General features: G+C 39.5%; 1 protein-coding gene across 4 annotated transcripts in view; it reads right to left on the minus strand.

Annotated features, from left to right (window-relative positions):
• Positions 1-479: 479 nt before the first annotated feature.
• The window catches only part of asap1a (ArfGAP with SH3 domain, ankyrin repeat and PH domain 1a), a 68,932-nt gene continuing 42,829 nt past the window's right edge, over positions 480-26,582 (minus strand). For 3 of the 4 annotated variants that reach the window (XM_060873994.1, XM_060873996.1, XM_060873997.1), the window contains 24 exons: positions 26,073-26,122; positions 25,303-25,432; positions 22,281-22,366; positions 22,056-22,131; positions 20,023-20,109; positions 19,055-19,155; positions 17,529-17,598; positions 16,541-16,625; positions 16,379-16,427; positions 15,051-15,214; positions 12,486-12,619; positions 11,894-11,985; positions 11,604-11,790; positions 9,268-9,353; positions 9,074-9,189; positions 8,916-8,983; positions 8,721-8,828; positions 7,915-8,143; positions 4,256-4,420; positions 3,833-3,905; positions 3,679-3,743; positions 2,933-3,480; positions 2,469-2,591; positions 480-2,364 (listed from right to left, as the gene is read on the minus strand). In XM_060873994.1, the coding sequence (XP_060729977.1) occupies positions 2,290-2,364; positions 2,469-2,591; positions 2,933-3,480; positions 3,679-3,743; positions 3,833-3,905; positions 4,256-4,420; positions 7,915-8,143; positions 8,721-8,828; positions 8,916-8,983; positions 9,074-9,189; positions 9,268-9,353; positions 11,604-11,790; positions 11,894-11,985; positions 12,486-12,619; positions 15,051-15,214; positions 16,379-16,427; positions 16,541-16,625; positions 17,529-17,598; positions 19,055-19,155; positions 20,023-20,109; positions 22,056-22,131; positions 22,281-22,366; positions 25,303-25,432; positions 26,073-26,122 (2,967 nt within the window). In that variant the 3' untranslated portion in view covers positions 480-2,289. The remainder of the gene's footprint in view (positions 2,365-2,468; positions 2,592-2,932; positions 3,481-3,678; positions 3,744-3,832; positions 3,906-4,255; positions 4,421-7,914; positions 8,144-8,720; positions 8,829-8,915; positions 8,984-9,073; positions 9,190-9,267; positions 9,354-11,603; positions 11,791-11,893; positions 11,986-12,485; positions 12,620-15,050; positions 15,215-16,378; positions 16,428-16,540; positions 16,626-17,528; positions 17,599-19,054; positions 19,156-20,022; positions 20,110-22,055; positions 22,132-22,280; positions 22,367-25,302; positions 25,433-26,072; positions 26,123-26,582) is intronic. The other variant, XM_060873995.1, reaches the window with a different exon arrangement.

A 26,582-nucleotide genomic window follows, 5' to 3' on the forward strand; every position in this document is an offset into this window, starting at 1 on the left:
TAGAATAAGTACAGTATTAATCACTGATCAATCAGAATTGAGAATTCAATAATGCTGCATCATAACCATGGTTAAAAGGAGCACAAATGTAGGTTGATATTATTTATGGTCGATATGATAAGATTTTATATTACCACGGACTGGCACAAATAACTTACTGTACTCAAAGATAGGAGAAATGCATTTTTTTTTTTTTTTTTTTTTTTGCATAGGTGAATTTTGTTCTTTGGTTATAAATTAAAACTAACACACACCTACATAAACTACAATCGGCCACTGGAGATCAGTTAGCCATAAAAATCTCAGGTACTTTAAACCTCAAATTCAAGTAACAAACCACTGTAGGGAAATATCTTTGACTATCTATCTGTATGTATATATATATATATATATATATATATATATATATATATATATATATATATATATATATATATATATATATATATATATATACACACACACGACAACACAAACACTTCCAACATAAAATATTTATTTCTAAATGAAACTTGATATCAGAGAGATTCTTAATACTAAACATACAGTGCAGCAAAATACAGACGAAAAAACAAATGAGAAATGAGTGGTAAAATCTACCTAAATATTTTTTTTTAACATTAGGATCAAATCCAGTTCTTCATGAAATTAGCCATATGACTGTTTCAAATATTAGCATATAAGAATCTGTCACCAGTTCCTGACAAGTCAAGATGGCATTTCTTTAAGAAGTGTATGTTATACATTAATTTCACACATTTGGTCCAACAATAGGCTCATGAAGAGTTTAAATGTACACAATACAGGAATGGTGTATCAGGAACTCAGTTCCACAGTCTTCACATAGGTTTGTTACTTCATGGAGCGCTGCTGTTTTTGCTTGTGCTGAAATTTTGCATCGTGGTTTACCCCAGTTACAGCTAATGCATTTGTAACACATCCTAAAATAAATGAATATCCATTTATTTTCTATACATCTCAAAACGGATTGAATTCTTCTTCATACTGACACACTGTAGCCCTATAAATGGCTAATACTATCAACAAATTAGGAGGCATTTGCTAATACATGCTCTTCTGTTAACACAAAAAGAAAAAGCTAAAAAGCTCAAGTCTCCCTGGTTTGAGGAAAGGTCAGAGGCAGCGTTAAGTTCATTCGGAGCCGGGTTGCTGCCCGTCACTCATTGCTCTCTTCCCCTGAATTCATATTCAAATAAAATCAAACATACAAATAACCTACAAACAAAACTCCACAGTTCCAGAGTTATTTCTATGTAGACCAAATAAATGAGCCTGAACCTGTTATACCAATGCTGGTCGATGTGAGCTCTGATGGCAACATGTTCGAAGGGAAATTGTAGGATAGATTGGATTTGCATGGATCGTTCTGCCATAAAATCATGACCTTATGGGCAAGGACATGTTCCAGGGACTTAGTTGTGAGGAGACACATGGATAGTCTCCAAGTGGCATGGACTACACTAACCAGTAAACCACCTCCAGAGCTGGAGTCTTTAACATGATAACTGTATAGATAGAAGACAAATGTGGTTACTGTTTTTTTTTTTTTTAGTACGACATATAATGACAAGCAAGAAATCCAGCCTAACGTGATTAACCTTATATGCATAGAAGATGAGATGCTTAGAGGCTTGGAGCTATTAAAGTTTTCATCCCTAGTTATCATGCCACTATACAGTAAGATAACACTGCTATATTCAGTGAAACCGTCCTTTAATTCTCTCGGTTTTGTCCGTTAGTCCTTCGAGGAATACGACAGATGAATGAAAACACTGAGCTAAAATGTCTAGGAGTCTTTCTGGCTCCTGAAGCAAGCAGGGATTAACATACATTTGCACACTTACATCCTACATAAGTACATAAATATACACTTATATTTGTGCATATATATGTACAGAGACACTTAATATGGACATACATATAATTCCATATGTGCACACATACACAACGTTACAGCATACACTGAGAAATGTTAAGTGCTAAAATCCGAGGATAGCTACTGCATACCCAGGTTAGCATGCTGGGCCGCCATGGCTACGGTAATACTGGTAGGCAAAATAACGCAATTTGTTAACACACACTTTAGTCAGTTCACCCTTCATGCTTCCAATAGTCTGGATTTGATATGGTGTTTTTTTTTCTTTTGGATTCTTGAGATTTGTTTGGGTTACAGCAGCTATACAGAAAGGAGGAGTCCAGAGTCTGGTGAGAGGCTAATGGGGTAAAGCTTGTGCTACAGGGGCAGCCTCACACCTGCCAGTCACAATGTCAGTCAGAAAGAATCTGCACAAAGGACATAGGGAAGACCCCTTTCCTGTCCGGCTGACCTTCTATGTGTCCAATCTGGAAAAGACCAAGTTCATAGAAAATGTTGTGAAATTTATTTTGCTTTCAAATGTGTGTTAAACCAAAGGGTGTATCCAGAGATTCAGTAAAGTCTTACTCACCCACCACTCCTGGTCTTCCTCTCCTGTAACAATGATCACTTCTCCTTCATTAAATGTCAGCTCATCATCATTGTCTGCTTGGCAATCGTAGATGGTCTTTACCCTCTTAATTTTACTCTTCCCCTGACAAACAAAATGTATTACATCATCATTAGGTCAACTGAAGACATCGACTCAACTCAATTGAAATCCAAATGGTCTACTCAACAAGTCAACTCCATAGTTAAACTCCACAAGTCTACTCAATAAGTCAATTGATCAAGTCCACGAGTCAACTTAAGTCCTCAGGTCAATTCTAATCCACAGTCTACTCAACTTTTCACCAACTCCACAAGTCAACTCCTGTCAAAAACTGATCGTGTCAACTGAACTCCACAATTCAACTCATCAAGTTATCAAGTCAGCTCAAATATGGTCCACATTCCGTCACTGCATCGCCTCTGTCTTCTTTCCACATGACTCACCGTGTTTATTTTGCGTGGCAGAGGGACTGGCATCTCCAGTACTCCTGCTGGTGCACCGTTGGTATCCTCACTCGCCTGCCTGGGCGAAAGCTCTCCATGCTGGCTTGGAGTTTGTACCTCTGCTAACTGCACCTTTGGGGATGCCTCTTCTAGTGTTGGCTGTTTTTGGGGGGTGTCTGTAGTTGTGGATGCTTGGATTTTTGGGGCAAAATCTGATAACTGTGGTTTGGGTGGCAAATCCTTTAGTTGGGGTTTAGGGGGCAGATCAGACAACTGGGGTTTAGGGGGTAATTCTGATAGCTGTGGTTTTGGGGGAAGATCCGAGAGCTGGGGTTTTGGAGGAAGCTCCAGTATGTGTGGTTTGGGAGGAAGCTCAGCTGGCTGGGGCCTCTCAGCTGCCTGTGGGATTTTGGGCGGAGGCTCTGTAGGTCTGGTGATGGTTTCTCTGGTTGGAATGTCCACCACCTGAGTAGGTTTCTGCAGGACCTCTGGGCCCTGATTGGGTTTCTCCACTGGGGTGACAATACCTGGAGTCTTTCTTAATGCCACTAAAAAAAAAAAAAGAGGGACAGCATATCCTTAACTTAAAGGTTTATCAGGAAGTCAAGGTGATTGAACCTGTGATATAATCTTAATAATGTTTCACCACTTATCTGAACTTTGCCCCACGGATAAAACAAGGCTTTTCACATTTCATTCTAGACTATTTAGACAATCATCATAGTGACAAAGCACGAAACACTGACCTTTTTGAGGTAGTTTGGGTAAGACTCTTGGACCAAGTGTTGATTTTGTATTACTAGAAGTAGTGCTGTAAGAGGAATGGTAAAGCATTAGAAGTGGTGAATATTCTTTAGTTGTGTAATTATGACACTAACTACACGTGTAGCGGTTACACACCTTTGCTGCTGAATTCCTTCAAATTTGTTAGCTGGCGATGTCCTGTTTGCAGGCGGAGGAGTTAAATCACTCCCTGCGGTTTAAAGAAAGTTATATATATAGATATATACAGATATATAGATATACAGTATTCATTCTCTTATAAGTCAAGAAAAGAGGAAATGCAATCAGATGCAAACACAGGTGATTTCTTTCGTAGTAGTGAAATGCTGAGCACTGGACGGCAGATAGCAGTTAACCACTGTACTTCCTGTTGGGAAGCTCCAGGATGCCATAAAAGTATAATAGAGGAACTGGAGTGTAAAATTACAAAATGTACAGTAATAATGAAAGTCAATAAATCACAGCTGTTCCCTGATGAGCTGATGAAGTAAATTAAACTGGATTATAAAAGATAAAAAGCACAGAATGATGTGCACCCACCTTTGCTCTGGGGTCCCTGGAGGACGGGGCTGGGGGGGTCTGAAAGAGTGCGTTTATGGCCTCCAGGAGGAGGTGGAGGAGCCCTCTTTTTAGACAGAGTGGAGCTGCCACCAGCACAAGGCTGAGAACCCAGCGGGAGAGAGGTGGGAGGGCCAGTGGAGGCAGCTGGGAAGTTAAAAAATAAAATAATAAAAAAAATAAGAGTGTATTTGAATCCCTCTGTTAGGAATGCACTATGCATTTAACTCTGATACTGCAAATACCGTACATGCCATTGGCAGCATGATTTATATAGGTAAATGTTTGTACAAATAAGGTGCATATCCAAGCATTGGACATGTATCCAGATTTTGTTGATAAACATTCTTAGCTCATTAGCTAAGGCAGCGGTGTCCAATCTTATCCGGAAAGGGCCGGTGTGGGTGCAGGTTTTCATTCCAACCAAGCAGAAGCCATGCCAGAATCTACTAAAAGCCAAGAACAACTGATTAAACAGGTGGAATCAGGTGTGGCTTCTGCTTGGTTGGAAAACCTTTGTGGATAAGATTGGACACCGCTGGGCTAAGGCATCTGATTACAGATTGGAAGGTCGTGAGTTCAAGCTGCCACTGCTGGACCCCGAAGCAAGGAAGGTCCATAACACTCAATTGCTCAGTTGTATAAAATGAGATAAAAATGTATATCGCTCTAAATAAGGGGGTCTGCCAAATGAAATAAATGTAGTAATAATAAATAAATAAATAAATAAATAAATTAATGAAAAAACGAAAGCAACTATTGGAACAGGTGACAAATTAAAGGAAAAACAACTTGTTGACTACATCATTAATGCAAATTCATCAATGAATACTGAAGTTGCTGAGGTCAGCAGATAGACTATGTCTATTGTACTTCTGTACGTCCATGTACCATACATCATGTGGGACTATTTGCAATCGGTCCATTTTTTTCCTTTATAAAAGAAAAGACTTCACCAGATATGCTTAGATTATCAAGAACAAGCCACAGGCAATCTGGAAAAAAGTAATAGAGATGAACTTTAGTGCATGAATGTGTGAAAAAAAAAAACATGCTTTCTTCTTTCTGGAAACATAAATAGCAACAGATTGAATATTGTTGCTAGAAAGTGGTCACATCCACTGTGTGCTCTTTCTCTTTGCTCTACAATCTTTCAAGATGCAAGAGGTTTCAAGAGTTTCAAGATTTTGTCATGTACACAATTATGTACAGCATACAACATGTGGGGAAATGATTAAGCACTGCATATAAATAAATTAAAATAAATAATAAAAGTAATACAAACATAATGCAGTGCTATGGCCTTTCAGAGCAGCATATAATTGATTAAATATTTAATATAAAAGATGTGGAAATGACTACTGATGTCACTAGCTTCATATCATAATGTTATAATGTAGAGGCTTCTTGTAGATTTCTACTGTGTATTCTGAGTTTATCCTGTTTATATACAGATAAATGATAAGGAATACTGTATGTCTGTGTAGGCTATGATTTTCAATGTCACCAAATCTCAACCCAACTGGACACCTAAGGGAGAATAACATCTGTGTAGAAGAACAAATCTATCTATGTATCCAGGTCCGACAGTTTACTCAAATGTTTAATCCTCCACATTTTGTTTTAAAGTTAAATCTCTTCTGTAATTCTGTGTGTTCTGTCTGTACAGCTAGCTGGCAGTACATTCATCCTGAGACCTCCCCCTGGCTCTAACTTCTTTAAATATCACATGGTTGCTACGTCGCCGAACAGAAAGGCAGTTTCATTTCCGGGTCAGCTGTAACAGCAACACAGACGTATTGAATGGAAAATTCAAATATCTCTGCTACTTCTCTGTCTCTTATCAGAGTCTCTAATCATCCACTACAACGTCTCTTTTTGAGTGTGTGTGTGTGTGTAATTTGCAACTCTATTTGCTCTCTATTTTGATATAGATTTACAGGCCTTAATTTAAAACAATTAAATAAATAAATAAAACAATAAACCCAATTCTACAAATGTGCACACTGCAACCTACACACTGCTCTAGCGCTTAACTACTAATCACTACTGTAAACTACTTAAAACGTTGTTTATTAATAAGTAACATCACGCAATACGCTTTAAGATCGAGGTATTAAAATGTGGCAGCATCTCAGCGATTCAGCAGCAAAAGGATTTAGCTCACAGTATCATTTCTTTTAGGTTCTATAGGAGCAGCGTTAGCGTCAGACCTAGCTATATGAGAGACGGTTCTTATGTGTAAATCATAGCCTGAAGCAAGACATTCCTGTTCCTTTGTTAACAAACAGCCTATCAACGACAAAGCAGGAAATGGGTGTGTTTATGACACCTGATGATGGTTATGCAGACTTGCCCTGCTGACTTTTAATTTTATTTTATCTCATAACATCTATCAAACTATCAAGAAACAAACAGCACAACACATCTGCCAGAGGTCTGTCTGTGCAAAAGTAGCTTCCTTTTTGAAGAAAATGGTTGTGGCTGTGTGATATTGTGTTGCAAGTGTGTCACTTCCTCCCTGAGTCTATAAACGGTTACTAACACAAAGTGAGAGAGACGTCTGAAGAAAAGCTGTCACCCAAAGTGCACAGATACACTCAGTCGCTGATCATGCATGCTCTTTTCACCAGCTGGTATATATATATATATGTATGTTAGTGTGTGTACACAGATCAATTTTGATGAATCTTCATGGATCAAAATTTGTAGAGATAATTAGCCATATGTTCTATTAGCATGTTTTACCCTTCATGTTGTACAAAAATGCAGTGATCAAATTTAGAGAACTGTAATCATTTCAGCACAAAAGAAAATTACAACTAAAATGTTTGAGGGTTTCAGCTGTCAAAAAAAGAGTAGGAAATGTGTAGAGGCCTTTGCTTTGATGTCAGCACATCTGTGGTCTCATCACTACTGTCACACACTGCTCTGGTGTATCTCGGTCCACTCTTCATCCAGTCTCATCTACAGTGAGGTAAATCTAGTGGGTTTATTAGCCTTAATTTTGTGAACAAGGATTTGCAATAGATTTTAATCAAGGTTTAGATCAGAACTCCAGGCTAGCCAATTACTTCATTCATTGTTTCGATGTTCTTAGCTTCAAAGAACATTTTTACTCATTTTGCGGTGTGACAGAGGGCTTCGTCTTGCATGAAAACTGCGAACTGATTGAGAAACGCTTGCAGGAAGGAACCTCGTGTTGCTGAAGGAGGTTCTGAAAAACCTTTGCAGTCACCTTGCCATGTAGCTGCATAAGAGCTGCATAAGAACTCCTGCTGCAGAAAACATCCTCCAAATCATGACACTTTCAGCATGGTGTGTGGTCAGATCAGAGGAGAACCGGTACAGAATTCACTTGAGTGATGTGAGCAAGCTTCATTTATTTGGATCTGATGGGAAACATTCTATACGGCGTCAAATTGGAGAAAGACTGATCCCAAAGTGTGAAAGAACCTACTGAGTAGTACAGAGAAAGCTCGTCTCTTACAGTACATCATTATCATTGAGCTCTCAGTGTTCTGTCTGTGAACCACCAACCTGCCATGATGTAACTGCTCCTTCCTTATTATTTCTTAACTATTATTATATATAGCATTAATGGCATTTAACCCATGTTCACTTTCAAGTGTTTTCTGTACCTTTGGCACTGCTCTTAGAGGCAGCAGTGGGCGCGTCTGCCCCAGGCGATGCGGGGGTTTCCGTAGAAGTGCTGTAGACGGGGGTGGCGAAGGCACCGTACGAGAGCCGCTGCTTGTCCCTGTGGCTCAAGTATCCAGGCAGTGACAGCTTCTCCTGTGGAGACACGCTGGACGAGTGGCAGAAGCTCTGCGGTCGCGGAGATCGCTCCTTCTTCACCGGACTCGGCTGCTGTTATCAAGGTTAAGGACATCCGATCATATACAGTCCACAAGCACAAACTGATTATTAAATCAGTAGTACTTAAAGAAGATCATGTCATTTTGTAGTACAATAGTAACACAGACATGATCTGTATCACAGACTGTAGCATGGTTGGTACTGAACAACTGAAGGAAAGCTGCTTCTCTATTGTCCTTCTACAAAAATATACAGTGTGTTGCATAAGTATTCACCCCTCCCCCAATATTATGTACTTCGTGTCATAAAATCACAATGACGTGCATTACAGTTCCATACTAACACTTCAAAATATGGAAAGGTTCAGCAGGCGTGAATACTTATGCATGGTACTGTAGGGAACAAGAGCACTGCCCAGGTGAAGTGTTACATCTCCTCTGCTGCAGTGACCGTCATAAATCGTGCTGGCTCTCGCCAAAGGTTTAACCTTCAGATGACCGCCATGTGTCTGTCGGTTAGCTTGAGACCCACCTGCACAGCGGCCCTTGCCACGCTGTGGCCCTGCTATGTGACCAAATAGTGCTGTATGTTTAAGATCTCAGTCATTCTACATTGTACTGGTTCTAACCTTATCATCCAGATCGTCATCGCTCTCGTCAATCTCCTCGAGCCGCAGGTTCCAATCGTACTCCACGTGGACGTGAGGGTTGAACTTGCCAGCTGCTGCCTCCATCAGCTACACACACACACACACACTCAAATCATTTCCAATGTAGTTACTTGAATTGCAGAGCGACTGCTGTTCAAGGTTCTGGACACTTACTGGTTCCTCACACTGTGTGTTTTTTAACCTCCTTGCGATGTCCAAGGCCGTCTCACCGTTCTGATTGACTGAAATGACATTTAAAGGAGTGTGTTAGACCACCTGTTTCTCTACAACACACTGACCAAATGCATTAAAAATGCAGTGTGCTTACTGACCTATATCGATCAGTGGCTTGCCCCTGAGTAACAGTTTAACACACTCAGGCTTCTCGTAGGTACAGCAGTAATGGAGCGCAGTGTTCCCGCTCTCCGTCTGCCTGTCTGGAGAGCCACTGCGAACACACACACACAAACCTCAAGAGATATTCATCTGCATTGTCTGACTACACAAGACGGTAAAGGTACAAGACCTGTTTTGGACGAGGAAATCGACCAAGGGCAGCGAGGTCTGGTCTGAGGTCCGTACTGCGAAGTGCAAAGCCGTCTCTCCAGGATCCTATCAAATTTATTTCAATAAATAATTTGATTTGATATTTAATAAAAATAAAAAGATTAAAAACTCGTCCTGCCATTACTTCATGTCGTCATGCTTTATTTATAACAATTATTATGAGTGATTTTAGCTGAACTCACTGCATCCTGGACAGAATTTGTTACACTTTAGAATATAAACAGTTCATAGAAACTTTATGTATTGTTTTTGGTCAGAGACAAAAAATAAACACACTTGATAAATTGTTGGGTGTTACAGGTTTGAAAGTATCATATCATACAAAATTCCAACCAATGAGATATTAAGTAAAAAAAATAAAGGCACAGAATTTCAACTTATAGTTTGTTTATTGTTAGTTGGTTTTAAATTAAATTTTAGATTCATTTACTTCTCATTAGCATTTAACCCATCCATGTGTAGATTTTAAACCATCGTATTTTTTAGACGGAAATGATAATTGTATTTTAACTACTAAGTTTCTGCCAAATGAACAATGTGATAGTAAATAAAACATTATGTTAGTTTTGGAAGCTGCTCTATGTTTGGATATAAATGAGTAATTAGCCTGCATGTGTGATTTAGTCCAAACCGGCTGGAAAGCAGGTTGCGGGTAACCGAAGTGGTCTCAGATCCTCTTCAGACGATAGGTAGTGAAATTCTGATCTAATACTTCAGTTATATATGTGGTCTGACATTTAGTTTTGAAGGAAGGGGCACAGACCATCAAAGGTTTCACATGAAAGTCAAAAAAGCAAGTTACAGATTACAAGATCCAAAAATCCATTCGGTTCATCGGTCAGGGAAGATTTGTCCTTTTTGGGAAGGGGAGAGTGTTTCAAATATGGTTTTCTTGTAGCCAGTAAAGTAAGGATGATGGATTGAGATGACGGCCGCTACGCCGGCACGTGTGAGAGGTGTTTCGAGTGCGGAGCTGATCAGAGGTGATAATCGGAACGTCCGCATTTCATCTATAAGCCTAACTGTTAAAGTGGCACCTGACACAACACGAAATTCCCTACGAGTAAAGGAAAGCAGAGAAAAGGAAGTGAATCTTGCGTGAGTGCAAAGACAACACTTTCTACCGAACAACAATAAATAACAGAGTGCATGTTTTGGCATTTAGGACATGCTTCATTTTGCATTAAAACAACATTAAAAACAAAAAAGCTTGCCAGAATTCAGCAGCATATACTGTACAATGTCCTAGATTTGCTCAAATTGCCTAGCTACCTTGCCTGACGTTTTGAAAGAAAGAGCTGTTTCTATTATGCAAACTACTATGAAACATACACACATATATTATATATACATATATATATATATATATATATATATATATATATATATATATATATATATATATATACATATATATATACATATATATGTATATATATATATATATATATATATATATATATATATATATATATATTATATATATTATATATATATATATATATATATATATATATATACACACACACACACACATACATATATATATAAAAAACTGTGACTTCATACATACACACTCTCCATTATCAGTGCTAACTACAGTCACTTACTATTGAAAATCACCACCGTTCAGGAATGTGTACTCATACTCATTTAAAAGAAAAGAAAAGTGGTTATGTGAGCAACAGTGTTGTTATAGTTATACGTATATACACGTATATATATATATATATATATATATATATATATATATATATATATATATATATATATATATATATTTTTTTTTTTTTTTTTTAAAAACAACTTTTAATTCAGACAATTAAAATGTGTGATTTCTCCTGACACTGGTTTATGGTCCAAAATCTTAAGATATGCGTCAATAAGATATGATGATGTTAATAAGATATTATGTTACACCAGTCTGGTCCTAGATTAAAAATATAGTGCAAATATATGCCCTGATTCTCTGTTTATCCTGAAGAATAAAAATGAGGTTTATATGTCTGGGTTGTGAAAAGGTTGTGATTTAGAGCTAATTTAAAGATTCCTCAGCAACGGGGGGTGAATAATTATGCAATCATACATTTTTACCTGATTTTCTTTATTTATTGTTTTTCATTTCATATCATGTGTTTTTTATTTTACAAACTATAATGCAAACTCCACTGATCTTTTCCACCTTTACTTTTATATTATGGGATATTTTGTGTAGATTCATGATACTGAATAATGCCAAATAAATCCAAGCTTTCAAGTCTATGAAATATAAAGAGCAGCGTGTTGTATGTGTACCTGTCTTGCCTCGGGGAACGGTTCCAGTAGCTCCACTCCGTCAGCATAGAGCTGTACAAGGCCCAGTAGGTCTCGAGTCCTGACCGCCTCGTACAGGTCACCGTGCCTCGCCGTGGCCGTGCTGGCAGGGCGCCGAGCAAACCGATGCTCCACATACTTAGCGTTGATGTATTCCTTCCTCTCAGTCCTGTAGGGAAACAAGCGGGTGTCGTGTCTCATCATTTATCACCAGTAATAATATAAAACCTCACAGTATCCTAATAAGTAACTATAAGAGCGACTGCACTCACATGTCACTAGACGGTGCAGGCTTTGGTGACGGGCTCGGCAGATTCCCCTCCAGGATTTCATTAAAACTACTGTTTCCTATATTCTTGGCCAGCTGCCCAAAGATTAGGAATAAAGAGATCGATCAGTTCTGATATTTTATGCATCCTACGTTTGACTTTACCACACAGTAAGAAACCTAGTTAGTATGCCAACGACATCCTGGGTCAAACTGGTACATTATAATAAACAACAATGACAATGAATATTAATAAAAAGAAGTTTAAAAGAGACACAGAATCGATTTCCAAAACACAAGAGAAAAGAAAAGAGAAAAATCTGTTTTCTGCAAGTCATGTGTTAGCTGAGTATTTTCCTTTTATTTATTTTAAGAACAAAGAGTGGAGTGTTGACACTTTTAATTACTTAATCAAGATTAGTAAGAAAAAAAAAAAAATCACACAGGCATCAGTTTTTCTGGAAATAAAATCAGGGTATCATGAAGTCTTTAATTCTGCCATTGATTGGCATTGTTTTGGAAGAAACCAGCAGCCTCTCTAAAATGAGTAAAATGATGTTACGTGACGGTGCAGAGACATCAGACACACGACTCACCAAGAGTTCAGAGGTGCCTAGCTTGTCCAGCTCCATGGACTGTATGCGTGAGATATGGACGCCCATCTCTCTGTGGATCCCTGAACACTCAATACAGGTCAGGATGCCCAGGTTTGTGGACAACCATTTAGGATCTGCATCAAACACACACACACACACACACACACACACACACACACACACACACACACACACACACACACACACACACACACGTTAAAAGTTGCAGCAAAGGCAAGGCACTGAAACGCCATCTATGCTGTTCAAATTACTTCCTGAAGGGGGCGCAAGATACCTTTGTTAACAGGCGGACTAACAGTGAGGACTTGCTTTTTTTTTTAATCTTGGTTCTGCCATGATCGAGAATATTACAGTTTCTAATAATAGTCTTTAAGATCAATGCACACTTCAGATATTTCTTCACATTCAGTCATTAACTGTTGTCTTCATGTTCTTGACATATGACGTCACGCCTGTCTTCAAACGACGTCTAGATCACAACTACTTAAACTAACTAGCACTAAAGTAACTAGAAAGAAAGAAACGAAAAAGCAAGAAAGAAATATAGTCTTTGTTTTTCTTACTATATTACCTTCCCCAACAGAGTTTTGAGACTGTTCGTACTCTTAGTCCATGACCTAGTGAACCAGCATCAATGTGTTTATAGACTTGCAGAAATGTGTTTATCGTCTTTATCACTCTGGATAACATCTTACACTACACAGAAGGGTGAGACGGACAGACAGACAGACAGACAGACAAATCCCCCTTTCAGTTTTATATGGAAACTACATGGCACATGGTCCTGAAGTGTATTAATGAAAGGAGCATTAATTAAAATCAGCATTATAGCAGAGCAAAAAGACGCTCGGGAACAAATAACCCCATCGTCTCAGCATGTTAGTCGACAATTTCATTCTGGCTTGTGTTTAAGTGAATCTCGACTGATCTCAGATGTGTATTAGTGTTTTAAATGTGTTTCCCCTTACAGGACCAGGCTTGTCACCCAGATGTGTGGTGTGACACAAACACACACGCTCACAATGTAGGCAAAGCCTGTCAACCAGAAACAGACCTGAAGGCTTGCATGATGTTTATTCTTTGTTTGTTTATCCCACACCACTGTTTCTGATTATCTGATTATCAAGAACGGCAGCTAGGCAATTCATACGTTATACATAACACAAATTCACATAATGGACGTGACCAAAGATTTAACCCTTCTGTGGTGTTCAGTGTTTTGCATTGGTTGTAAATCATCCACATTGGTAAAGTATAATAGACAACGACAGTGAATATTACTCACTCACTCACTTTCTACCGCTTATCCGAACTACCTCGGGTCACGGGGAGTCTGTGCCTATCTCAGGTGTCATCGGGCATCAAGGCAGGATACACCCTGGACGGAGTGCCAACCCATCGCAGGGCACACACACACTCTCATTCACTCACGCAATCACACACAACGGACAATTTTCCATAGATACCAATCAACCTACCATGCATGTCTTTGGACCGGGGGAGGAAACCTGAGTACCCGGAGGAAACCCCCGAGGCACGGGGAGAACATGCAAACTCCACACACACAAGGCGGAGGCGGGAATCGAACCCCCAACACTGGAGGTGTGAGGCGGACGTGCTAACCACTAAGCCTCCGTGCACCCCGGTGAATATTAATAGAAAGAAATTTAATAATGAACTGGTTTATTACATCAAACTACTTTAATGTATTTGATTTATTTCTCTAATGATTTTAAAACCCCAATAATGTGCAGAGTCAAACTGACCCCAACAGTATTAAAGGGTCTGATGGATTGGAGCGAGGCTTATACTCACAGCAAAAGTTTGCAAAATGCTAGAGTTCATCTGTTTGCTGTTTTTCATTATTTTTCTTGTGTACAAACACTCAAGTTGTAAAGAACAGCGCTTTTTTTGGATGCACAACATGCCATCACAATAAAACAATGACACCTTAGCGAGCTCAAATATCACTGTGACTAGATTCATGATCTTATCACTTACTTTACACTTACAGAGCATGAAGAAATTCCTGCAAACGAAGAACCTGCGTTTAAGATCACTATTAGCCATGCAGGCCAGGGAGAGATGCATGCAGGTATTTTTTGCCGATGCCTGCAGTTCCAGCAATCTACTGTAAAAAGTACATTTGTTTCTGTACTTCTGGCCTCTCAGCATCTTAGAAAGAAAGAGGGAGACTGAGGGAGAAGTGATAACAGGACCTTTGTAGTGTGGATGCTCCCCAGCATTACATACAGTATACGTAATTATAAACTGTTTAAAAAGCTGGTCAGTAATCAACTAGAATTAGAAAATAACCTTGCGATACGTCACACCACAGAGTCATTGATTATTTTCCAATAACAGCATGTCTCCACAAGCGTTCGCATCAACCGTAGCAACTACAGAGCTGCTTTTTTTAGTCTCTTGCTGCCGTGTGTCTATTTTCTCTGCATGATAAACACTGACTCATTCATCCTCGCAACTCCAAACAGATGAGCCGCGCTCCAACTCCTGCGTAAACAAACACACACGGAGCTGACTGACCTGGTGCTCCGCAGTCGCAGCACACCTCGTTGCCAGGCATGCGCAGCACGTCCTCGATGATGGCTTTGGTCAGATCCTCCAGACTGTCATCGCCTGCACTCTGCTCACCACGGAATGCCATGTTCAGAGCCTCCTCCTTACTGTTAGTCAGCACAGAGATCCAGCTAAAAACACACACACACAAAAATTAATACACATTGCACAAATAGACTTTAGACTAGACTTTCTACAGATCTACCGGCTCCAGTTGGACTCTGTGATACTTGTATATTTGTAACCACACCATCTAGTGTCACCCATATGAGGATGGGTTCCCCTTGAGTCTGGTTCCTCTCAAGGTTTCTTCCTTTACCAATCTAAGGGAGTTTTTCCTTGCCACTGTTGCCTGAGTCACCTCAGACTTGCTCATTGGGGACAAATACATATACATACATACATACATACACACTGTGAACTGTATATATCTTGAATTTTTATTATATTAATTCTTTATACTTCTCCTTATGTTTATCTTTTGTTTTATGTTTATGTTCTGTAAAGCTCCTTTGTGACAATGTCCATTGTAAAAAGCGCTATACAAATAAACTTGAATTGAATTGAACTTTCTAGTGTAAGGGATTCTTTAGATATCCAATCAATCAATCCTGAGAAGGCAGCAGACTGATGCATATACAGTACATGCAGATACAGGTCAAGAAGATCAGAAGCATCAGAAGGATGTGACCGACCCCGATGGGCTGGTCCAAGTCTACAAACTGCTACACTACTGGTAGCGTTACACTAAAGTATATCCAGTGGGCAGCAGAATGTACCAAAGGCAGAAATACCTTGCTGATGAGAGAAGTCAGAGGACACAAGCAGACTTTGACTAGTCTTCAGCTGCTAACTGTTTGAGCCTGTGCCCACTGGAGCCTTAGATACTTGTTCTTGGCTGACATTAGTAAAAGTCCATGTGGTTGTCTGCTGTTGTAGCACATCCACATAAAAATTCAACATGCTGTGCCTTCCGAGATGCTTTTCAGCTCACCACGGATGTACAGAGTGCTTATGAGTTAGAAGAGTTAACTTTCTGACCAGTCTAGCTTTGCTCATCTGACCTCTCATATGAAAAAGTTTATATGTACCTGCAGAGAACTAATTCTTGATGGAGAATAGAGATGTGTTTTAGTCCTTGACGGACACATTTCTGTACTCAAACACACTGGTACACATCATGTACTGTACCCACTGAACCACCCACAATTCCCATAAACACACATCTACATCATAGTCAAGTGCACTCAAACCCATCATAGCATACACACACACACACACACACACACACTTACATCATAAACTCCTGCTCATCCTCTGCCTGGAAATGATATGTACGATTATCTGCAGAGAGAGAGGTAGAGAGAGTGACGTGGCTTACATTAACTGCACTTTAGCTCCTTTTCACATGTGTATGCATCTGTGTGTGTGATGTGTGTGTGAGGGTGTTTACTCACGAGAGATCAGATCGAAGCACTTCTTATCCTCGCCTGGTTTAACCTGACAGGTTAGCAGGTTAAGTCTAACTGGCTGTCTGTTGGACTGGAGAACAAAACAGACAGATTTATCGACACAACACAACTCTACACAACACAACACAACACCACACAACACAACACGAAGATTTGTATGAAAATGTCCTGAAGCAGTTCATCATCCTGCGTCCCGTGAGAAACAGACGCAGTAAGCACTGGATCTTGTTGGAGAATGTTAAATCCTCACATTGTTTTTTTTCCCCATTGATGTTTGTTATAGTGTGACGTCACGTTTACTCAAGTCACAGCTTTCAGAAAATTCGACATTTCCAGCTGTTTTTTTTTAAAGCTCATGCTTCACACACCAGAATGCACCAAAGTGCACGATTAGAGCAGATGCTGCACTCCAACATCATTGCAGTCGATTTCACGGTGTTATAAGCCACCTGCTACCAAGCCTGCTACCTCAGTCACCACAGGGCAGGAAGCAAGTTAACAAACACACACACGGTACATACCCAAAAACACAGACACACCCAGAGGTACACACACACACACACACCCAGAGGTACACACCCACACACACAGACTCACCCAGAGTTACACCCACACACACAGACTCACCCAGAGTTACAGACTCACCCAGAGTTACAGACCCACACACACAGACTCACCCAGAGTTACATACACACACACAGACTCACCCAGAGCTAAAGACCCACACACACAGACTCACCCAGAGTTACAGATCCAGAGTTACATACCCACACACACACAGACTCACTCACCCACAGAGACAGATTCACCTAGAGCTACATACCCCCACACACACACACAGGCTCACCCAGAGTGAGAATGGTGTTGAAAAACTCGGATGCATTAGCTGCAGTATCGGCCCTACTTAACACAGCATGCTTAAGTGCCTCCTGTGGGAATCTGAAACCGGACTTGGACAAGAACCGACACTCACCGTGGCATGTGAAATGGTCAGGATGCCACCCTTCACTGAACACTTCCTCCTCTGCCACACTTTCCGCAGCCTGCAGGGTCAAAACCAGAACAGCTTTATTTATTTCTCATTTAAAAATTACCAAATGTCAAACATTAGCGCCCCCTTTAGTTCTCTAACACACAGAGGACTCACTGCATTACTGGCACAGGTCTGCTGTCCAGCCTTAAACATTTAACACGTTTTTAGCCCACTGTTCCTATTTTGGAAATTAAAAATTCACCAGTTCCCTTTAATGTAATAAAACGTCTGGAAGACGAGCTAATTCCTGTTGAACAATTCCTCACCAGCCGATCTTTTATTCCTTTCCTGAATTTAATAAGAACGGAAAAAAAAACATTTTTACTGATATACTCCAGATTACTTCCATAAATCTTAGACTTGGGTTCTGTGTAGCCTTTGCTATACAAGTCGCTGTTATTATAGAAATGAATAAATATAATTATTGTCAGAGCAATAATAAAACTGTAAAGCGCTGCTGTAAAGAAAACTAATCCACACCGTCTGATTCATATCAACAGCACTGTGCTATAATCAGATATACAAACTGAGATGCAATTTATCATGTTTAAGTTCCTAAGTTACTGGATGGCAGAACTGTGGGGCATTGGGTAACGCTGCTGCCTCACAGCTCTAATGTCCTTGCTGGAGTCCTGAACTTGAGTCTATGTGGAGTTTCACATGTTCTCCTCGTGTGTATATGTGTATGTAAGAGTGTGTGTGTGTCTTCTCTGCTTTCCTCATACCAACCAAACACCTTAGATGTGAATGAGTGTGTGAATGTGTACATCCAGGGAGTTGTGCCTCATGTGCAACGTTCCAAAACCACTATGAATGCGGATAATAATATATAAGCGCTTACTGATAATGGAATGAACGGCGAATGGACAAATGAATGAATGAATAGAAGAATGACAATAAACGGACAAACGAATTAATGTGCAAATAAATGAACAGTGAATGAACTGGCAAATAAATGACGGATTGATTTGATAAATAAATAAACAAATGAACAAATAAATGAATGTGTGTACAAAAAGATGAAGAAATGATCGTAAATGAAGAAATGACGGGGTGAATGGAGGAATATATGAAACAGGCGAATAAGTGGATGAATGTATAAATAAATGAATGAATGACATGCTGACACACAGCTGGTAATTTTACATTCTGGTCTCAGTGTCCCTGTGTTGTGTCCCACATACTGGACATCACCCTGAAACATGCAAGTGTCAGCGTCCAACTGAAACACCTACGGAAAGTTCTTTCCAATTTTAAGTGTTTAGAGCTTTTAACAATCGTCATCTTCACACTGCAGCACATAAGGGAGCTGCAAAGTGTCTCAAACAACTGATAATCCAAAGTTATGCCAAGTAACAAATCAGCCAGATGTGCAACCTACAACCAGATTTATAACAGCGCTGTGTAATTACTGTCAAACATCCATCCTAATGTCATTTATTTCCATGAGCAGCAGCGTCACTCACCCATCACTCTTCTTCATCAGATAACCCTTCTTCTCACAGCCAAACTCCTTATTGCCCTGAAGCTGATGCATACTGTATCCGCTCTGCTTGCTCTGCGAGTCCTACACACACACACACCATTCGTTACCATTTTAAACACAGTAAAAAGTATAAATACTAAAAGCTATTAGCTTAAACAAACCTTACATTAAGATAGTAAGGAAAAAAATAAATAGGTTTGAATTGGAAATGCACTAAATGGTCATGCTGTGAAACCACGAATCAATTACGAAGCATAGCAGCATAATATTACTGATATCCACTTACTCTCCTAGACTTCAGTCAGAAGGCATTAAAGAGAGAGAAAGAACAGCTGATCACAAGAATAGCATTAAACCGGGTTAAAATGCAGCACAGAAATAAAAAGCAGACCATAGATTTAGACTTTGTGAAATGTCTTTGGATGATAAAATACAGTACAATGGCATTCGATGGAAACCAGAACCATCTGCTTTGGAAAGGGACATTCACTCCAAACACATAAAACATCAAACGCTTGGCTCTACAAAAGCGTCCTGCTGTTCGGTCCTGACATCCGCAGTTCCTCTACCTCATGAGAACATGGAAATCTGCAAACGAACGCAAAGCAGTTCGCGCCGCTGGTCTCTCCGAGGCTATAAATGTCACGTTTGAAAAAGGAAAAGTCTATTGCAAGAAAGCAACCTCAGATCTGGCTTGAGCTAATGATTTTTTTTACGCTGAGGACAGCAGGTATTCCTCATTACACACGAAAGCAGCCTCTGCATGAAGACAGAAGCACATGGCTTTAAGATCATGAGAGCTCAGGAGAGGTGGTGGCGGTCTGGACCTGGTGTGGTCTCTCTCTCTCTCTCTCTCTCTCTCTCAGTCAAAAATAAAGAGCCAAAAAATAAAAAACCCATCACAGGCTCTGTACATGGTGAAATGAGCGCCAACATTGGTGTAGCTACCTCTTTCTGGTCCAGCTGTAAGGAGGATTTGATAAGGTCCCGGAGAGCAGTTAGCTGTTTCTTCTCCTCATCCTGCGTTTGCTTTATCTGAAAATATCAAATCAAAACTCAAATGTATATTGTTCAGTTACTAAAAAACTTTAAGACATCATTATGCATAAATGGCCACACCGAAACGGCCGCAACCAGGATCCAACTTTTATAACGATGTCCGTTCTCAAGAAATGCGTTACAGATGTTATTAATGATTATGTTAATAAATACATTGATATACATTTCACTGAGCACTTTATTACACTAATAACGACTAGGGACTCCTTTTACTCTCAAAACAGCCTCAATTCTTCATGGCAAAGATTCCACAAGATGCTGAACACACAGTATTTGATTCTGGTTGAGATTCTCTTGCATTACACAATTCCTGCAGCTTTTTCATGCTGGGGATCTCTCGTTCTACCACAGACCACTAAAGAACATGGAACTCGTCGTCTTGTTCATAAAACCGGTTTGAAACAAGGTTTGCTTTGTGACATTCTGCATTATCATGCTGAAGTTAGATGTTAAGTTGAACGCGTGTATAAAGTGATGTACATGATCAGTAACAATAATTAAATACACCGAGGCATTCAAGTGACGATTGATTTGACATTAACAGGTCTAAAGTGTGCCAAGAAAACATTCCTCACACTATTACACCACCTGCACGAGCGTGAACTGCTGAACATGGAATGTTCATAGATTCAAGTCGCTGGCACCAAATTCTGACTCATCATCTGTGAATCTCAGCAGAAATCCAGCTTCCTCAGACCAGAGGAAGGTTTTTTCAGTCTCCAGCTGTCCAGTTTTGGTGAGTCTGAGCCCACTGCAGTCTCAGCTTTCAGTTCCTGGCTGACAGAAATGGAACCTACATGGACTTACTGCTGTTGTAGCTCATCCACCTCAAGGTTCAATGTGTGACCACAACTCACAATTGTGAGTGGTTATGAGTTACTGTAGCCTTTTTGTCATCTTGAACCATTGACCTTTCTTCATCAACAAGGCGCTTCTGTCTGCAGAACGTCTGTTCACTGGATGGTTTTCTTTATTTCCCTCTTTCTGAGTAAACTATTGTGTGTGAAATTCCCAGATCAGCAGTTATAGAAATACTCATAGCAGCCCATCTGACACCAACAATCATGCCACGAATAAAATCACAGAGATGACAATTTCTCCTCAGTCTGATGCTCGAGGTAAACGAGCGGAGGATAACATAACTGCGTGGTTTTACAGCCGCTCCTTATAAAGTGCTCAGTGAGTGTATGTCTCAATGCAAATATATATAGTTATAGTTAAAAACATTTATTTGATTTAGAATCATTTTATTAAATTGATTTAGTTTCATTTTATTGTGTTTAATAACGTCATTCGGAAGACAAGTTACCTGTTCATTTCCGAATTACATTATATGATGATATGCCATTGATTTGTTCACGGTAGCTTAAAATAAATAAATTAATTAATTAATTAATGATGATGTTTTTTTTTTTTTACAATCCATCAACTGCCCTCATGCTTTTGTATCTTAGAATTCTCTCATATGTTCTCATAAAAACTCTAGCTATGTCAGTTATTAGCCTTTAGTGAGTGCATGTGTGAGAGTGTGTGTGTGTGTGTGTGTGTGTGTGTGTGTGTGTGTGTGTGTTGCAGATCTGGAACTGTAGTGTCATACTGGATGATTACTTCCATGAACAAACCTAAAGTGTCCTCCTCAGCTGCTCTGAGGTCAGTTCATTGCTGCTGATTGGGTTTGGGTCTGTTCCATATAGTGGACTACATCATTACCGCCATAATGAGTTTAACAAATTAGAGATAAATAAGAGATTAGTAAAGAAAAAAAAAACATAAAGCTAGTTACAGCCATGAACACTCATATGCCCCTCTCTCTTTATACGCAAGTCTCTTATGCCCAACAGCAATGAAACTAAACCAACATAAGACCCTCAGGCGGCCAGCTGAGATAATAAAGCATTACAACACAACAGGGGGAAACTTACATTATACAGATCAGCCGCTAACTTCTCGATATATTGCTTCATCTTGTCAGCGGTTTTCAGGCCATCCTGGAAAAAGCTTTAACAAATAAGATTTTCAAATCAGTTAGGACGGGAGACTTTATTGCTGTAGCCACACATCTCAGACTAAACATCAAGCTGCCTTCAGATGAGTCCCTGATATCGCTGAGTGTGTCATACAGAAAAAATCTACAAAGCTATACTTACTTGCATTGTGCATGATAATACTTAATGAGGTTCTGCAGGAGGTCCACTCCCTTCTTAGTCTTGATCTCGTTCACTTTGATCAGGTACTGTTCAGAACAAAAACGTTAAACAGTCACAACCACGTGTGCAAGGAAACTCCTTATGATCCATATATATATAATTTTTCCCCCAAAACATTTCATCAGATCTTTTGTTATATTAAATGTATGTATATTAAACATGATGGGGAAAAAAAACATTATATTACTATTAATATTTATATAATGTAATATATGTAATGTAATATTTTAATAGTGATATTATTGCACTGTTTTTCACATGTTTATGCTGGTAGAGTTTTTATCAAGCTGTGGCTGATAATTAAATTTAACTCAAATCATATTTAGTGCTTTAAACATTTGTAAATTTTTACATTTATTCCTAACTCGAGGAAAAACTCGAGAGGGAAGTGATTGTCATCTGGGTGAGGTCAGAGAGCGTGATTATAATAACGTCCTTTCTCTAACTGTACAGTCAAAACGAGGAGATTTCAGTTTTTAATCTTCAGTCAATATTCTATCTTGTTGAAGATACATTGCATCTTCAAACATTCCATGATGATAAAATAAGGCTGTTTGTGCCTTTATGCTTCTTACTTCAGTGGATAAACTGCATTTCTAAAATCCTTGACTTTTAAAAGTGCTCCGGCAATTGTACTATAAACTGTGCACAAAGAAACATTCAAAAGACAGCCATTCATAATACGATCAGATAAAATATATATATATACAAATACGTTTAAATATATTTAGTATTAATCTTGAATTTTTGCATTATATTAATCTTTATATTAACCTTTTGTTTTATGTTTATGTTCTGTAAAGCTGCCTTGAGACAATGTCAATTGTTAAAGACGCCATAAAAATACATTTAAATTTGTGCGTGTGCATGTACACACACACACACACACACACACACACACACACACACACACCCCTCGTGAACATCTCATGGGAATGGGTTTCTTTTGAGCCTGGCGCTTCACAAGCTTTCTTCTTTTCCTCATGTCGTCTTGGCTTCCTGCTGCTTGCTCATTAGGACTCATTAGGACTAAAATCTATATCTTTAGATCAATACAGCCGGTTAAACAACCTGTCATCATCTTTTTCCCCCTCTCATTTCCTCCTCTCTCTTTATATAATCCAAACACATGCTTGAAGTTACTAATTGGATGTCAGGTACTGCAAAGCATAGTAAAGGGGCAGTAAATGGCAGAGCACCGGGGCAGTAAAGGGCAGTGCACCGGGGCAGTACTACATAATGCTCTCCTTCTAACTAAATAAATCTAAAATCTGCACTCACACTAACTTTTACTTCTCTTCTAGCACTCAAATAAAACCCAGTATGATAGCACTACTAATAAAGTAATGTCCTCTGTTTGTAGTTCCTCGATTGTAAGTCACTGAATAAAATAAATTGCTAAATGAATAAATGTTAATGTAACAGAGAGCACTTACTGCCTCACAGCTACAGCAGTTCAAGTTTTCAGTAGTTCAAGTTCCTATGTTTTTCCACAAACGCTTATTTGCATACTTTTGTAGAACACTGACCGCTGCAGAGTTATTTAATATTATTCTAATATTTATGCAAATTCATCAACTCGAATTGATCAATTTAGCATCTGTTACAAATATGATTCGTCATCTTATGCTGCCTTCAAGTGCAGAATTGGAATTAATCGTAAGTACGAGTTTCCCACTAGGAAGCTGCATGTAAATGTGCAGTGGTATTTACGAGTCGGGAAACTCAGAGGCATTTAGTAATACTGGTTATGGGGTCAAAGCAGCACATGAAGACAGCATTACTCTACTGAGAGCTTGTTCTCCAGGGCTAATCGAAATGATTAGTCAGTGTTACAACCAACAGCTAATTTAAACGACAGGGAAGGAATTTGATAGGGAAGGAATTTGATAAAGAATGAATCAAATGATAATAAAATTGAACAGAAGAGCCTAACGAAAGCATCTTAACCAGACACTTAACACAACATTAAACATTTACAGCATTTGGTAAACGCTTTTATCCAGAGTGAGATTTATCTCATTTATACAGCTGAGCAATTGATGGTTAAGGGCCTTGGGATTTGAACTCATGACCTACCGATCAGTAACACCTTAACCACAAAGTTACCACATCTCCACAGTTTTCTCCCATATACTATCAAACTGCGATGAAAAATCACATTTCTCTCACACCTCCAGGGTTGGGGGTCCGATTCCTGCCTCTGCCGTGTGTTTGTGTGTGTGTGTGGAGTTTGCATGTTCTCCCCATGTATTGGGGGTTTCCTCCAGGTACTCTGGTTTCAAAGACATGCACTGTAGGCTGATCGGCATCTCTAACTTGTCCGTAGAGTGTGTGTGTGTGTGTGTGTGAGATTGTGCCCTGGGTGAAACCTGCCTTGTGCCTCAAGTCTCCTGTGATAGACTCCAGGTTCTCCATGATCCCCGGTAGGATAAGTGATGTACAAAATGCATAAACATGTGGATGTAATATAAGGTTTTGATTTTAAACATTCATTATATTTCACTCGGGGAAGGAGTTTTGGGAGGTTTTTTTTAATAAACATTCGTGTGTCATCAGCATGCTGCTGCTCGACTGCACTGCGCTCCGACTTAACTATTTTACACGAAGTCGTAGACTTTTCTCTCTTTTTATTTGCGATTTTTTCCGTGGTGTAAAAAAAACAACAACAAAAAAAACAAAACAGCCCGAGTATTTTCTATTGGTCACGCTTTCAAGAGTTAGGAATTTGTGTTAAAGTTCATATGAACTCAGAGTGAAGGAATGTTAAACCCTGTGATCTGCCTCCTGTCTAATAGCTCCATTTGGCCTTTTGTTTTCTAAGCAAACATAATCAGTGGGTCTGTTTTTTTTTTTCTGCGGTACGGCTTTTTCTTTCTAACACCTTTCTGTTTCTGTCCTTTGTTCAGTAAACTTCTTTCGACGGCATCGAAAATCCACGCTGGACATTTTTCATACTCACTTCACACATCTGTAGCTGAAAGATCCTGCGCTCTTTCTCCATCTCCTCCGCGATCTCAGCTCCGGTGATCTCTGTGCGGATCATCCCGTGCTGTTTGGCGTGCTCTCGCTTCTCCTTCTCAATCTTCGTACTGACGCACAAATAAGATGGAGAGAGAGAGAGAGAGAGAGAGAGAGAGAGAAAAAAAACACCGTATGGACAGTGATCTCACCTACTCTGGTGTTTGGCACAGTATCTTTTAGAGGGTGTTCACACTGGCAGTTTAGTCTGAAACAGCTCAGTTCGTATGAGACATCGATAACGCGAAAGCTGTCATGTGGAGTGTGAAGCATGGTACAGTATGGTTCCAGAACCAGAGATGAAATGAGTTGGGTTGAACTGGAACTGTGCGGTGATTCGCCTGAACATTAACGCAAATCGTACTCAGGTCTGCACTTACTTTACTACAGGAAGTAAAATAATCTGCGTGTGTAGGAACGTTGTAGGACTCTGAAGAGGTGAAATGCCTTACTGCATATCATAGCACCAAAATAATAATAATAAGAAGAAGAACAGGGTGAGTTGATATGGTTGTGTTCTCTATGTGCATTTGTGATGATGCAAGTATGATTGAATCAAGTGAGTCTGAAAAGATCGCACTTCGATTTCAGACCACAGCAAACATGGCCAGTGTGAAAACCCCTCATAATGACATTTAAACCAAAAACTATCATGTAATTTAAAATTATAAAATATCATAATGTAGCTAGTGAATAAACAACATTACTCACAACTTTGCCTCGTAGTCTTTCCAGGCTTTGTCAAAGGGTTTTTTGAGATCCTGTTAAGGACAGAAATAGTGTCTGCTTAGAAACGACCAGAGACGATTTATCTTAACTCTGACAAACCCGACAGATAAACACACGGCTAATAGGACATGATGCACACACGCAATCCCTCTTTACACATCCTCCATACCAATGAGACAAGGATCATTTTCGTAAAGCTGGGCATAAAACAGGTGAATGATCTGTTCAAATATTTTCCTGACACCCAGAGGAGTTTTGAGCTGATGGTGTGAAAGGGAGATGTCCTGCATGGGGAGGGTAAAGTCATGAGCTGACAGAATACTGAGCTACATGTCTCCCTTTCACAAGCAGGTTTATGTGCTTTTTTGCTGAGTCGGACACACAAACACACACACAAAGACGTGGCAGGAGAGAGACGAGGGAGAGAGAGACAGACAGACAGGGAGAGAGGAAAATAGAGAGTTAATGGGTGAGAAAAAGTGTGTGAGTGAG

The sequence above is a fragment of the Tachysurus vachellii genome, chromosome 7 (genome assembly GCF_030014155.1).
Source record: "Tachysurus vachellii isolate PV-2020 chromosome 7, HZAU_Pvac_v1, whole genome shotgun sequence".
Taxonomy (NCBI): domain Eukaryota; kingdom Metazoa; phylum Chordata; class Actinopteri; order Siluriformes; family Bagridae; genus Tachysurus; species Tachysurus vachellii.